We start from the raw sequence: 12979 nt of genomic DNA, 5'->3' as shown, positions 1-12979 counted from the left end.
TTCTACACTTCAGTACTTCCTCCACCACTGCATCTCAGGCAGTTTCCAAAGAAACAACAGAGTAATAATGACTGTAAACGGTCATTTTCGGCAAATTGGTTCAAAGAGAGAGACTGGCTTGAATAGTCACAGCAAGCAGATGCATCCTTTTGTTTTCCCTGCAGGAAATTTGGAGGGAGTGACTCTGTTTTCACAAGAAATGGGTATGCTAATTGGAAGCACGCTAATGATAAGGCAAAGGGATTTAGCAGGCACAGTAACAGCAAAGAGCATCTAGCATGCATGGCTAGCTGGAAAGAGAAGGAAATGCGATGCAACACAGCCAGTGAAATTTTAACCATGGTTAACTCTCATCAGCTTGCGCGAAACCGACTGTATGTGTCTGCAATTGTAGACATAATTGAATTTCTTGTCTCAAACGAACTGCCACTGAGGGGTGAAGTGAATTCAGTCGATAGCAGAGATGAAGTAGGAAGCGAACTCTTTCTCTCACTGTTTGATTACACGTTGAGGCAAAACCAAGAGCTTGCAAAGGCTTTCAGTACAATTCCAAAAAATGCAACTTACACATCACATGACATTCAAAATCACATCATTGAACTTATGAGCACAATCGTAACAGAGAAAATTGTAAAAGATGTTGGTGAGTTATGGTTTACACTCAAGGTGGATGGAACTAAAGACCCGACAGGCAGTGAAAATGTGTCTATAGTTGTGCGTTATTTGGACAAGGACTACAAAATGCAAGAGAGGCTGTTATCAATGCAGACAACGGACAAGTGTGATGCCCAGTCACTCACCAATGTTGTGCTTGATGAACTGTCAAATGCTGGTCTTGACCCAAACAAAATTCTTAGTCAGTGTTATGATGGAGCCAGCGTCATGTCGGGACGAGAGGGAGGCATGCAGAAGCTTATTCAAAATAAGTTAAATAGAGCCTTACATCCATTGTTTCAACCACCAATTGCATTTGGTGATCGTGCATGCCATTTCCTCAGAGAGTGCAGTTGCGGAATTTTTTGAAGTGTGCAATTCCCTTTATAAATTTCTGAAAAAGCCCACTGTAGCTGCACAGTACAAAGGAGAGAAGCTTAAAAGGCTGTTAGAGCAGCGATGGACTGGACACCTTAAAGTCACACAACGCACTGGTGGTCTCCCTGAAAGAAATCAGAACCATGGGAGCAAGTGCTGATGTGAAAATCGAAGCTGTGGGACTTCACAAGGCCATCACAGACCGAAGCTTCCAATTTCTCAACGGTGTGATGCACAAGGTATTGGGGCTGATGGACCCAGCCACCAGGACGCTACAAGACTACATGGTGAGTGAAAGAGTGAAACGGACGTTTATGGTGCTTTTACGGACCTTTTTGGACATGCACATGACTTGCCATTCTGAAGCAGGTTTAGAGGAATCAAAATTAGGCAAATACCGGAGACATCAAAAAAGCAGTGAGGGGGGTTCTAAAACATTGCAGACGACTCAGAAAAGAGGCTTAATGTTGAAAATACCGCAGTTCTCCTTTAAACACACAGTTTGTAGCCTCACATAGGAACCATTACATTTGAGGCATGTGTAGCAGGTATGCTAATAAAATGGAAATAGTGTGAAGAGTATATAGGTATAGGCTAGTATCAGAGATCTAGTATTCAACTCTCAGAGGAAGGAACAGGAGACTGAAGTTTGCTTTTTGTTGGTACCATATATTTTTTTCCACAAAGTGCTTGTATGCCATCCATCCATCCATCATCTTCCGCTGGTCCGGGGGTCGGGTCGCGGGGGCAGCAGCTTGAGCAAAGAGACCCAGACGTCCCTGTCCCCGGCCACTTCCTCCAGCTCTTCTGGGGGGACCCCGAGGCGTTCCCAGGCCAGCCGAGAGACATAGTCTCTCCAACGTGTCCTGGGTCTTCCCCGGGGCCTCCTCCCAGTGGGACGGGCCCGTGCTTGTATGTACAGTAATATAAATTCAAGTAAATGGCCATTCAAAGTAACAGTTCATGGAAATTACAATGCAACTGCAGTTTAAACCTTGCAGTGCAAATATCAAAGTCCATTGCAACACAAAAACACAAATACCCTCCCAACAGCCCACAGTTCAGTTCATAAAGTGCATAAAAACCCACGTCTGAGTTTTGACTTGGATGTTAAAGTGCTGTGTGCTTTTGGCCAAAGGCCCGAGGTAGAGTGTGGGGCGAGAGTTATGGGTCTGGGCACAAGAAGCCCCCTACCAGCCCGGCAGGAGAGGACGATGCAGAGCAGGGGCGGTCCTAGGGAGGGGGAATGATTCAATGTTTTTTTTTTCCTTTTGTTGATTGTATTTTTCCCCTTGGTCGGTCATTTGTGATTTCAAGCCTTTCATTCACTCACAGGGTGATAACAAAAAAAGTGTCAAGTGTAATCATTATCATTATGACACAATAAAGTATTAAAAAATATATATATTCTTGAATGTTTGTACTTTGCCGTAGCACCTGATTGTATTTTAACTGCCTTAACCCCTTAGCATTCCTGGTGATTTGCCTGAAGGAACGCCTGCAAACTACACTTTTTCTTAAACGATCACTCTGTAGTTCCAGTTGCGGACGCTCAGGGGGAATCCACCTGGCGGAGAGCGGACACACAGCGGGATGGTTGCCCTGAAATCAGCCGGCAGAGCGATCATCAAGAGCCCCGACGTGGACATGATCGCTCTGCCGGCTGATTTCCACTCTCCACCTGGCAGAGTGTGTCCGCTCTCCGCCAGGTGGATTCCTGTCCGACCGCGGGTCTCTCTGCTTCCTCTGTCCCCGGTGGTGTGAGCTGCTGCTGCTGAGGGCAACACACGCACTTCGTACATCTACTCGCAATAAAAACTGCACTGAACCCAACGTTTTATATTTCCAAGCGACGTCCCACGACACACATCGAAATTTGCCGTGAAGAAGCTGTCCAGGTCTGGCAAACTGCTGGCTTCGCTACTGGAACTACTGGTGATTGTTCCAGCAGCTGGCACTCGTGAGGTCACGCACCTGTCGTTCCAGTTTGCCAAATTCGAGTCAAATGTGGTGATAGTTTATTGGGCCTAATCAGGACTGTCCAGGGGCCTAAAATTATTTTAAAATCATAAAAAAATTCCATGGTATATAAGGAATCGATCTGCTATTTCAGTTTTGTGCAAAAAATCACCTTTCTGTAGGCCTTTAAATCATGTTTTATTCTTTCTTCAGATTGATGCGCTGCAGGTTGTCAGAGATCAGCTGTGCTTCTCTGGTCTCTGCTCTGAAGTCCAACCCCTCCTCCCAGCTGACAGAACTGGACCTGAGCAGGAACTTCCTGAATGAATCAGCAGTGAAGGAGCTGTCTGAGCTTCTGAAGAGTCCACACAACAAACTGCAGACTCTGAGGTCAGTGGAGGGTCGGAGGTCCATGCAGCTCTCAGCAGTATTTTATCAGACTTTATTTATTATTTATTCTATTTATTAAAGCTGATGGCAGCTGAGGAAGGAAACACTCGTTTATCTCCTCTCTTCTTTCTTCTTCTCTCTACAGATGGAAGTGGTGAACAGGACGATGTGAGCTGAGAGGATGATCTGTGTCCTGATGATCCACAGGATGAAGCAGCAGCAGCTGGTGTGCAGAGAGACTCTGACTGCACCCTGATGATGATGATGATGATGATGATGATGATGATGATGATGATGATGATGTGTTTGTATTCTGTGATGTTGGAGGCCTCACTATCTTATCTTCACCATGAATCGAATTGACATTTTAACACCCTCTCCCCCAGAGAAAGAGACCAGATGGCTACACACGAACTGAGAAGACTTCACTAAGACTCACTTTCAGTCGAATCTTAAAACTATATTAAATGTGTTTGATAACCGTATACAATTTCTTTCAGGTTTCCAGCTTGATCATAAGACGCATATAGAGACAATTTGTACGATTCTGGCTTAAATATTGACAAAGAACTGATCTTGTTGGAAAATGCCCAACCTGCCTGATGGAACCACATTGCCCCCTAGTGGTCTGCAGTGTTGATTAGTTGAACATTTAAATCCCAGAGGACTCAGTAAAATGGACAATATATATGCAACTATTAACTTCTAACGATGTCCCTTCGGTATCTATTTGGTATTTGTTTGGTGTCCCCATTGTTAACACAGAAAATTAACATTGTGTGGTTCACTATTCATATGTCACGATTTCATAGATATTCATCTGAATTTTGAAAGTCATAATCATCAATTACGTTGTGTGTTATTTTGATGTCTTTATATTGCAAGTCTATGTTATATCTTTAATCTGCATATCTTAACAAGATGTGGTGTTTTCAGAATCACCGAGACAAATGTTCTATGAGACGGAGTAATGGAGAAACACAGAGTTTCTTTGTCTCATCCAGAAATCCCCATATAAAAACAGATCATCTTACACAGACACCCAGGCAGACATTCACCACAGTTCAGGCATATCATTGGCTGAAAGAGTAGTGTAAGCTTACGTCACGCCCCGCCTCCGAGAGTCAAAACCCGGAGCCCGCGAAAAACACTCCCCCTCTCGCTCTCGTTTTCTCGCTTCAGGCGTCTTGTTTCTGGCTTCATGCCACTTGTTCCAGAAGAGTTCCAACCCAGAGTTTCAGAAGGAGATTTGAGCAGAGAACAGCTGCTCAGAGAGATTTGGAGATGGTTTGAGCAGAAGAGAAGAGCTCACCAGAGTTTGGGAGTTTTCCCATAATCTCAGGAGAGAACGGAAGGACGAGCGGAAGAGAAATCCCCTCGGACCCCGCGTGGCCGCTGCCGTGTTCCGAGCTGACTAAGCAGAACTTCAGCACAGTAAGACCGACCCGTTTTCACCTTAAAGTGGGTTTGATGGATGTCTCGAGGCTTTCACAGAATGATAAATTAATCCGAAATGTCAGTATTTAGCGTCAAATAGTCAGCCAACCCAAACTATTTGAATACATCCAGTATCTCCCCATTCCCATATTTTATTTTCCATTCACTAAGTGTTTTATATAATCACCCATATTCAATGCATCTCCTGTTTGTTTAAAGGTTCATGTTTTGGTCATATCATTTTAATAAATAGTTCATATATCTATATATATGTTATAATCACAGATTGTGTCGTATGCTTTCTTTACGTAATGTCTGTCCAACCAAACGAGAACTTCACGAAAGTAGCGAGATATGAGACTGAATATTAATTGATTATTAATTTAACATACCAGGATCGTAATATTTCAACAGTTTTCCTACCTGACTGTAATTAAAGTAAATTATAGGTAGGTGGTGCCCTTAATTCGAGGTTTTAAAGGTTTATTTGAGACAGTGAAAACGCCTTATAAATCCTTATATTTGATGCAAATGCCCGATAACACTACATCTTTAAATCCATCAGTGGAAATGAGAAGCTGTCGGTGTGATTCAGTCAGAGACGACTGAGCTGATGGAAATGTGGGAACCTGAAAGGAACATTTGATTATTATTATTGTTACTGCCTCCCAAACAGTTGGGAAAGATGAAGAAAATAGTGATGTGGCCACACTTTTCTGTCCCGGCAGTCAGGAGGATGTGCCGGCTACTTCTGTGCCGAGTGAAAAGCTGGAGGGGTCGTAACAAAGAAGAGGAACAGACTGAAGCCCAACTCAGCTGAAATCATCTTGTTGTTAAATAAACATCTTTCAACCTTTCTATAAATCTTACTAAAGCATATCTCTATTACATACAGTATTTTATGATGGCACAATCACGTTATAACACAAGTATATTATTAATGTCTCTAATTAAACAGTCAAACATTTAAAGATGCACATGGAACCTTTATTGTTCTGCAGAACAGTCTCTGTTTTATAACACCCGGCCCTTTAAATGCTGTGTTGGAGGTTGGCCAGCAGATGGCGCCATCATTAATTTGACCAAATGCTTTGAAACACTGAACCGTTTCAACACGATGGCTTCATGTTGGTTCAGTGGTTCAGAAAGCTTTGGTTTCTCCATCGCTGGCAAAGATTCACAGACCAGGACACAGACGGCCTTTATTTTACAGCAGATAAACAGGAAGGAGGACCTGCAGCAAGGACCACAGGCTGGGACTGGGACCTGGACTCAGGAAACAAACCACCTCTCCCATTTTTCGTTATGATTATTAGCTATATAACCAAAGCAACCATGGAACAAAACTTTAGCTGCCATTTCAGTTTATTTTTTCATAATCATCCTTGGGTTCAATTTTAATAAATGGAGTTTAACATAACAGATTGGTTGAGGAATAGAAATCTTTCTCATCATGACAAGGCGCAGTTCTGAGTAGAAAGCTTCTACATGGTCATGTAAAAAATGTCTTATAATAAGTAGATCATAGCTCTGTAAATGAGAATGCGAGTATCATAAAAGAGGCATTTCCATTGCAGATGTTGCATTAAAATGGAATGATGTGATCAATATGCCAGTGTAAATGCACAGGGGTGCAGCAACACGTCGGGGGTTTGTTGGATGGAGTTTTGCTGTTGCGTGATAATGGATCGTTCGAGGAAGTTTTCCCCAGTGTGGAATAATTTTGATCTTCTTACGCCAAACAAGGTAAATCTTTTTCTCCTTTGAGCACCTTAGTTTTTACTCTGTTCTGGTAAGTGGTTTGAATAGTTTTCAGATAAATTACATTTTAATGTCATTGTAGGTGTCGGCTCTGTTCTACAGAGCTATCTTACATCAAAGCTGAGGCATTATAGAGCTCGGCATACCCGTGAGAATACCCCCGGTATGTTAACATGTTCTCCTTATTATTACAGGCCTGGTGGTCTAATGGGTAAGATCCAGAGCTCACACCCCAGTGACCTCCGTTCAATTCCCAATCAGGGAAGATTTCCTCTATTGAATTTCTCTGCTAGATTAATAAAGTATTTATCTAGCTTCCTTCTCTGTTTGTAAAAAAAAAATTAAAAATACAGACCTTAAATAAGCTTTTAAGAAAATATTTCCTTTTGGCTTGCAGTGGTCAACATGATCAAAGACTGTCAGCCACTCAGCTCGGTTGAAAATGAAGCTCATCATACCCTCGTATGTTCTACCAAACAGGAAGGTATGTTTAAGAAAGGTTATTATTATGTTTTTGTACTATATAGCTATATTTTGGTATAAGAATACTGTATTGGGATTTGGTGAGCCAGAGATATGAGGAGGAAAAGGAGAAAACAAAAAAGGACCTCCGGAGCGCCGTTGCTGTTAGTTTAACAGCTGATGTGTGGACATCCATGAATATGGAGGCATATCCAGCGGTTACTTGCCACTATGTGGACAAAGAAAGCCATGATCTCCATACGTCAGTCTTGGGAGTGCAGCATTTTCCTGAAAAACACACTGCTGAAAACATGGCCACAGTTAAAGAGCCTCATGGAGGAGTGGGGCATCGCTGCAAAGGTCAGGTGTCACTGATGCAGCAGCAAACATGATTTCATGAGCTCGGATGCTGCAAACACTACTGATGGGTCATGCCACAAGCATCGGCTCTGAGAGCCGGCTCCAAGTTTTTTTCCATTCGCTGCTCAGGTTTCCCTTTCAGTGCTCAGTCCCAGCTCTGGTTACAGAGCTTTGTTATGATTGGCCAGCATGGGACCAGCATGCGGTATTCACGGGAGAATTAAGGAGTTTGGCTCTGTTCTGTGGATTTGTTTGAAATTTTTTGGTTCATTTGTCCAATAAAAAAGTTGAATTGAGGACATTATTAATGTTAGCTTGAGTTTGGTTCTGTTCTGTGGATTTGTTTGAAGTTTATTGTTAATTTGTGCAATAAAAAAGTTGAATTGAAATAAACAAATGTAAAAGTGGTTTAGTCACAGAATAAATGCAAAGAATTAGGCAATTATAAGGTCTCTCATAAAAACTCTGAAAGCAAAAGGGTTTTCAACACATAAACCATGATTTTTTTTTCAAAGTTAAGGTCAAATATAGGCTACAAAAGATCCTAAATAAGGAGCCGTTTGGGAGTCACAAGAGCCGAACTTCCCATCACTAGCAAATACGCCTCACCATTTGTACAGCCCACGCCACGAATTTAATTGTGAGGAAATCATGTGATCAGGTCGAAACACTTACAGAAATACGCAACAAAACACGACAAATAGTGACGTACTTTCGATCGAGCATACTGCCAAAGAGAAGCTCACTCAGATACAGCAGCAGCTGGGAACACCGGTCCATAAATTCATCAATGAGGTGCCAGCAAGATGCAACAGCAGCTGCCACATGCTGGAAAGAATGTCTGAGCAGGAGGAGGCAGTCTGGTGTCACTGGCCTCATTAAAAACAGCCATCACTTGTTGTGAATTATTATTTGAATCTAATAGTAAATTGACATGATTTATATTGTTTAGTTTAAAAAGAATTACGAGAAAGTATTTACATTATTTACAGGGAATATTGGAGAATATGTTACTTCCTGATGGTAGAATTATATTAGTTTGAATGTGACGACTGAAGATACTTTTATTTTGATGAACAGGAAGTAATGAGTAATGCTTTATTCGTTAGTTGAATGAAGGATTCCATGAGATGAAGTTGCAAGTCGCAAACCTGCCTTAGTTTAAATATATACTACTTCTTTGTAATACTGTGCATTTGGAAAGTAAAGTTCGTTTAGTCAAAGAAAACCGTTTGACCATCATTCCAAGCTGAAAACTACACAACATCACTCCACTGACTACGGAAGACTGTGAAACCATTGAAGAGATGCTCCTTTTGACCTGAACTGAACTGTCTGAGGAAAAAAAGAGTCTCTGGGTCAAAGGTTGTTCCCATGCTGAAAATGGTCAAGCCTCAACGGTGACAGAAAAACAGCTGCTCAACAGCTTGCAGAAAACCTGAGAAAGCGGCTAACAGAGTGCATCTCTAACAGTGTGATGACACTGGCAACACTTTTGGATCCCAGGTTCAAAACAATTGGATTGGTCAGCTCACTGAAGGCAACTGAAGCTGTGAAAAGACTGAAGTTGGAGTGCGCTGACCCAATGAGGAGCCAAGAGCCAGCAGGAGGGCCGAGCGCTTCACATGGATCACAACCCAGTTCAGGTATGAAAACACATTTCTTTCTGTTTATTTCTATATTTCTGTGGCACTTTGTCATGTGATAATATACTTATGATTATTATTCTTTTTATTTTTTTTACAATCTCTGGGAAACATTCGACATGGAGGTTGAGGAGAACAAGAGGAGCTCTAACCAGGGTGCTCGCTCTTTTTCCAAATTAAAATTCCAGACTTTTTTAAAACTGATACTTTTTTTCCCCAAGACCTTAACTTTATGTACTTATAACCAGAGGCGCACCTTGTCAACAGGCAACTGCTTGGAGCCCCGAGCCACTAGGGGGCCCCCGAGAGCTGAGGCGCATTCAATCAAAGATTGTCTAGTTACTTTATAAACTGTCTCAAACAGTGGCGAACGTTCGTGGTGAACATGTTTTCTTTGAACGGTTAAATTTAAATGATTTAGTCAAAGATTGTGTAGTTAACATGCCGTTCTATAATTCCATAATTCTATAATTAAAGAGGTTGAGAAAATCACAATTCAGATTTTTCTAATTATTATCATCATTGTTGTATTTATACTAATATAGTCCAAAATGATGTGAATAAGCATGTAGGCTACAGTGCATAGTTTTAGTGAAATAACCTTGGCCTCATTGCCTCTGGAAACATACATGTAGGAAAAACACTGCAACTCACTGACAGTAAGATCATTCATCTCTCTAATGCACTTTTCTCATGACAAAAGAAGCATATAGAAACAAAAGGAAGCCATACATACAGGCATACAGACTCGGGTTGCCAACCGTCCCTTGAAAAACTGAATCGTCCCGTATTGAGCTGAAAAGGGACGCACTTTGTCCCGTATTACTGTGAGAGTCTAAAAATAGTCAGTATCATGCCAATGGACATTAATAACAGGGGGAAATGTACGGTAAACTTTTTCCCAGGCCCTGTCCTGCTCTGTGACCAATGAGCTGACAGCATATTCACACACAAGAGTACGCTCATCCCATTGGTCGAGGTGTTACTGTTGCTCCCGGAGAAGATAGCGGAAGACAACAAAGCAGCATACACGGCAGTTACGCCGACAGTGCTTTAAGCAGTGGGAGACAAAGCACTCAACTACAATACTTGAGTCAAAGTATCGATACTCATGGTCAAATCTTACTCAACTACAAGTAAAAGTCATGTAGGTGAGTAAAAAAATTTACTCAAGTTAAAGTACTGAAGAACTTCCTTTTAAAATACTTAAGTATACAAAAGTACAAAGTACGTTTTCTAATACCAGTACATTGCTGTATTGTTTTCTGAATGCTTTTACAGAACCATGTAACTCTGAAACCACTTAATGTAGACTTTTTGCACCACTCTGCTACAGAATAGCAACAGCACGGCAGCGCTGAGCTAACAGTGCAACAGTACGCGTTCATTCATTCATTGGGCCTCATGCAAGAACATTTTCATATTTTTATTCTAAATTTCTTTCACTTTTTTCATAAGAAAGTCTCCTGCGAACACACCACGTCAGATTGAACAAAACGCTCTTAACTTTGGAAAAAGTGTAAACGACCTGCGTAAATGATGAATCACACCCGTGCGTATTTAAGGGGCACGAGGATAGTAGATTTGCATACTCCACACTCAAAATTATATCATATCAGGCTGTGCTTCCTCGCTCCTGTGCCAGGAAGCGTTGAGTGTTGAGTCATGAGAATGGCAACAAGGCGCATAAAGAACAACTTTAGGGGCTCTGAGACTGAAGTTCTGCTTTCAGAGATCCAGAAAGAACAACTTCTGTCATTTTAGCAGAGTCAGCAGTGGAATTACGGGACCTGCTAACGCCAAGAAATGGAAATTATTACGAGTGCTGTTAATTCTGTGTTACCTGTAGTTCGTAATGTCACCGAAATAAATAAAAAAATAACGAATGGTTTAATATGAAAATTACTTTTAAAAAAAAAAGTCTCTCCTTTGCCAGGCGCTCGATGACTGCAACTAAAGCCGTGCAATCAGCTGTTGCCTCATCATGATGGCTCTTTGATGGGGCGGTCCATGAGGGGGGTCTTCTGGCACCTTCTGGTCTGTCTGGGCTGGTTCAGGTAGTGGGAGACCCTCGTTCATGGCAATATTGTGCAAATCTGGCATGCCTTCTCAGGGCTATAGAGCAGTTTGCCCCCCCCGCTGTATGGAGACACACCCACCTGGCCTTCAGCTCGCGGGTGCTTTGATGCGTATATGTGTCACGTGCTCCAATTATGTTTGGCAGCCCAGCCACAGCATGAAAGTCCCTCTTAATTTGTACTTGTTGGACAGCGGTTGTTCGGACCTTCACAATATAGCCCTCCGAAAAGGCTTGACAGGTAGCACAAATGCTATAACTCGTGTTTGTCAAATGTCTTCTCTTTATTTGTATTCAAATGACCACAGGTCATAAACCTGAAACAATCAAACCAAGTAATAATATTAATTAAATTATAACTTTTTTTTTTTTTTTTTTTTTTTTAAATAGCTTTTTCATTTCAATAAACAGAAATAATAAGCAATGAAATGATTTCCATTATAACAGCAATGTTTGGATTACATAACAGACGGTAAACCCAAAAGTAAATACTATTTTCTATTGGCTTACAATTAAATCGTCACGAAATCTAGCAGGAAGTAGCCGACAACGCTAACCGGAAGTAGCCGAGCGCTAGATAACATTTAAATTATCATAACTTTTAATAAATAAATCGCCTTGCCATTTAGCTTATAAACCACTAAACACAATACACCAAAGGGTGGTAAACATGAACAGCACACATTTATTTTTCATCTAAACGACTCTCTCTGTTAACAGCTGCTACTTACCAATGGGCTGTGCTCCTGTCTATGATCTGGGTTACAACTACTGCTGTGATAGACAAAGCCAGCAGCCGAACGGATTTACAGACAGCTTTTTAAAATAAAATGCCCAGATAACGAAACTAGTTTTAAATAACTCAGACCCATATAATTATAAAAATAATTTAAATACCATTAATCTTGACAGCGGTGTATGGGAATCTGATGTACCATGGATGATAAACTGATGAGAGCTTTGATGACCAAGGGGAGCGCACGACTCACAGAGGACTGGGACACCCCCGATCTGTCTCCAATCTCCCTCTGAAAGGTTCCCGTGGCGAAAAATCCAAGGGTGGTGAGGACCTGGACGTGTGGTGGAAATGGGTTTGTGTTTTTCTGGAGTTGTGGCTCTAGCAAGCTGCATATTTGCAGCAGCACAGTCCTTGGCAATCTTAATCGCGATGTCATCCATTCGTCTTGTCTCCATACGGTCTCGGAACACACGCTCTCCTCCAAGAGTCTGACGCGCTAAGGCAGGGGTGGCCAACCCGCGGTTCCTGAGCCGAATGCGGCTCTTACGTTCATATCAACATTTGTGTTTGTGGGTTTTTTTTAATGTGCGTGTTCACTTCGTTTGAGTTCAATACGTCAGCGGTCTCCAACCTTTTTTGCCTCATGGACCGGTTTAATGTCAGACAATATTTTCACGGTGTGGCGGATAAATCCAACAAAATAAAACGATACGACCAACACAGACTCTGTGGCATTTAGTAAATATAATAATAAACTTGAATCCACGGTGTACCTGTATGTAACTTTATTAGCAGCGTCCTCCTGATATAACATCCTCTCTGCCTCCTAACGCTCTCTGGTCGCTATGGTAACGCTTCAACATACCTTCAAAATGCAGCTTTCTTTTTCTTAGTGGTCACAGCCTCTTCTTCTGTCTCCTCACTGGGAAGAAGCTTTCCAAACACGTCTGTTTTTGACTCATTTTGCTCGGTTCGTGGGTTTAATATCAGCGTTGATGCGTCACGTGACCGAGACGAGAGTTAAGAGTCAAGAACAGACGGATGTAAAGGAGAGAATCGGTCATTTTTCAAAAATAATGTGGCGCTTTGAGGTCACACAGTAAAAAATGCGGCTCT

At 41.8% G+C, this 12979-nt stretch overlaps 1 protein-coding gene across 2 annotated transcripts in view; it reads left to right on the top strand.

Moving 5' to 3' along the window:
• LOC142381821 (protein NLRC3-like) overlaps positions 1–5174 on the top strand; it is a 126490-nt gene extending 121316 nt beyond the window's left edge. The window contains exons 10-11 of one of the 2 annotated variants that reach the window (XM_075467070.1): positions 3205–3381; positions 3527–5174. In XM_075467070.1, the coding sequence (XP_075323185.1) occupies positions 3205–3381; positions 3527–3539 (190 nt within the window). In that variant the 3' untranslated portion in view covers positions 3540–5174. The remainder of the gene's footprint in view (positions 1–3204; positions 3382–3526) is intronic. The other variant, XM_075467066.1, reaches the window with a different exon arrangement.
• The last annotated feature ends 7805 nt before the right edge of the window (positions 5175–12979 follow it).

Source organism: Odontesthes bonariensis, chromosome 6 (assembly GCF_027942865.1).
Source record: "Odontesthes bonariensis isolate fOdoBon6 chromosome 6, fOdoBon6.hap1, whole genome shotgun sequence".
In the NCBI taxonomy this organism is placed as follows: domain Eukaryota; kingdom Metazoa; phylum Chordata; class Actinopteri; order Atheriniformes; family Atherinopsidae; genus Odontesthes; species Odontesthes bonariensis.
This window is presented reverse-complemented; position numbering and strand designations above follow the sequence as displayed.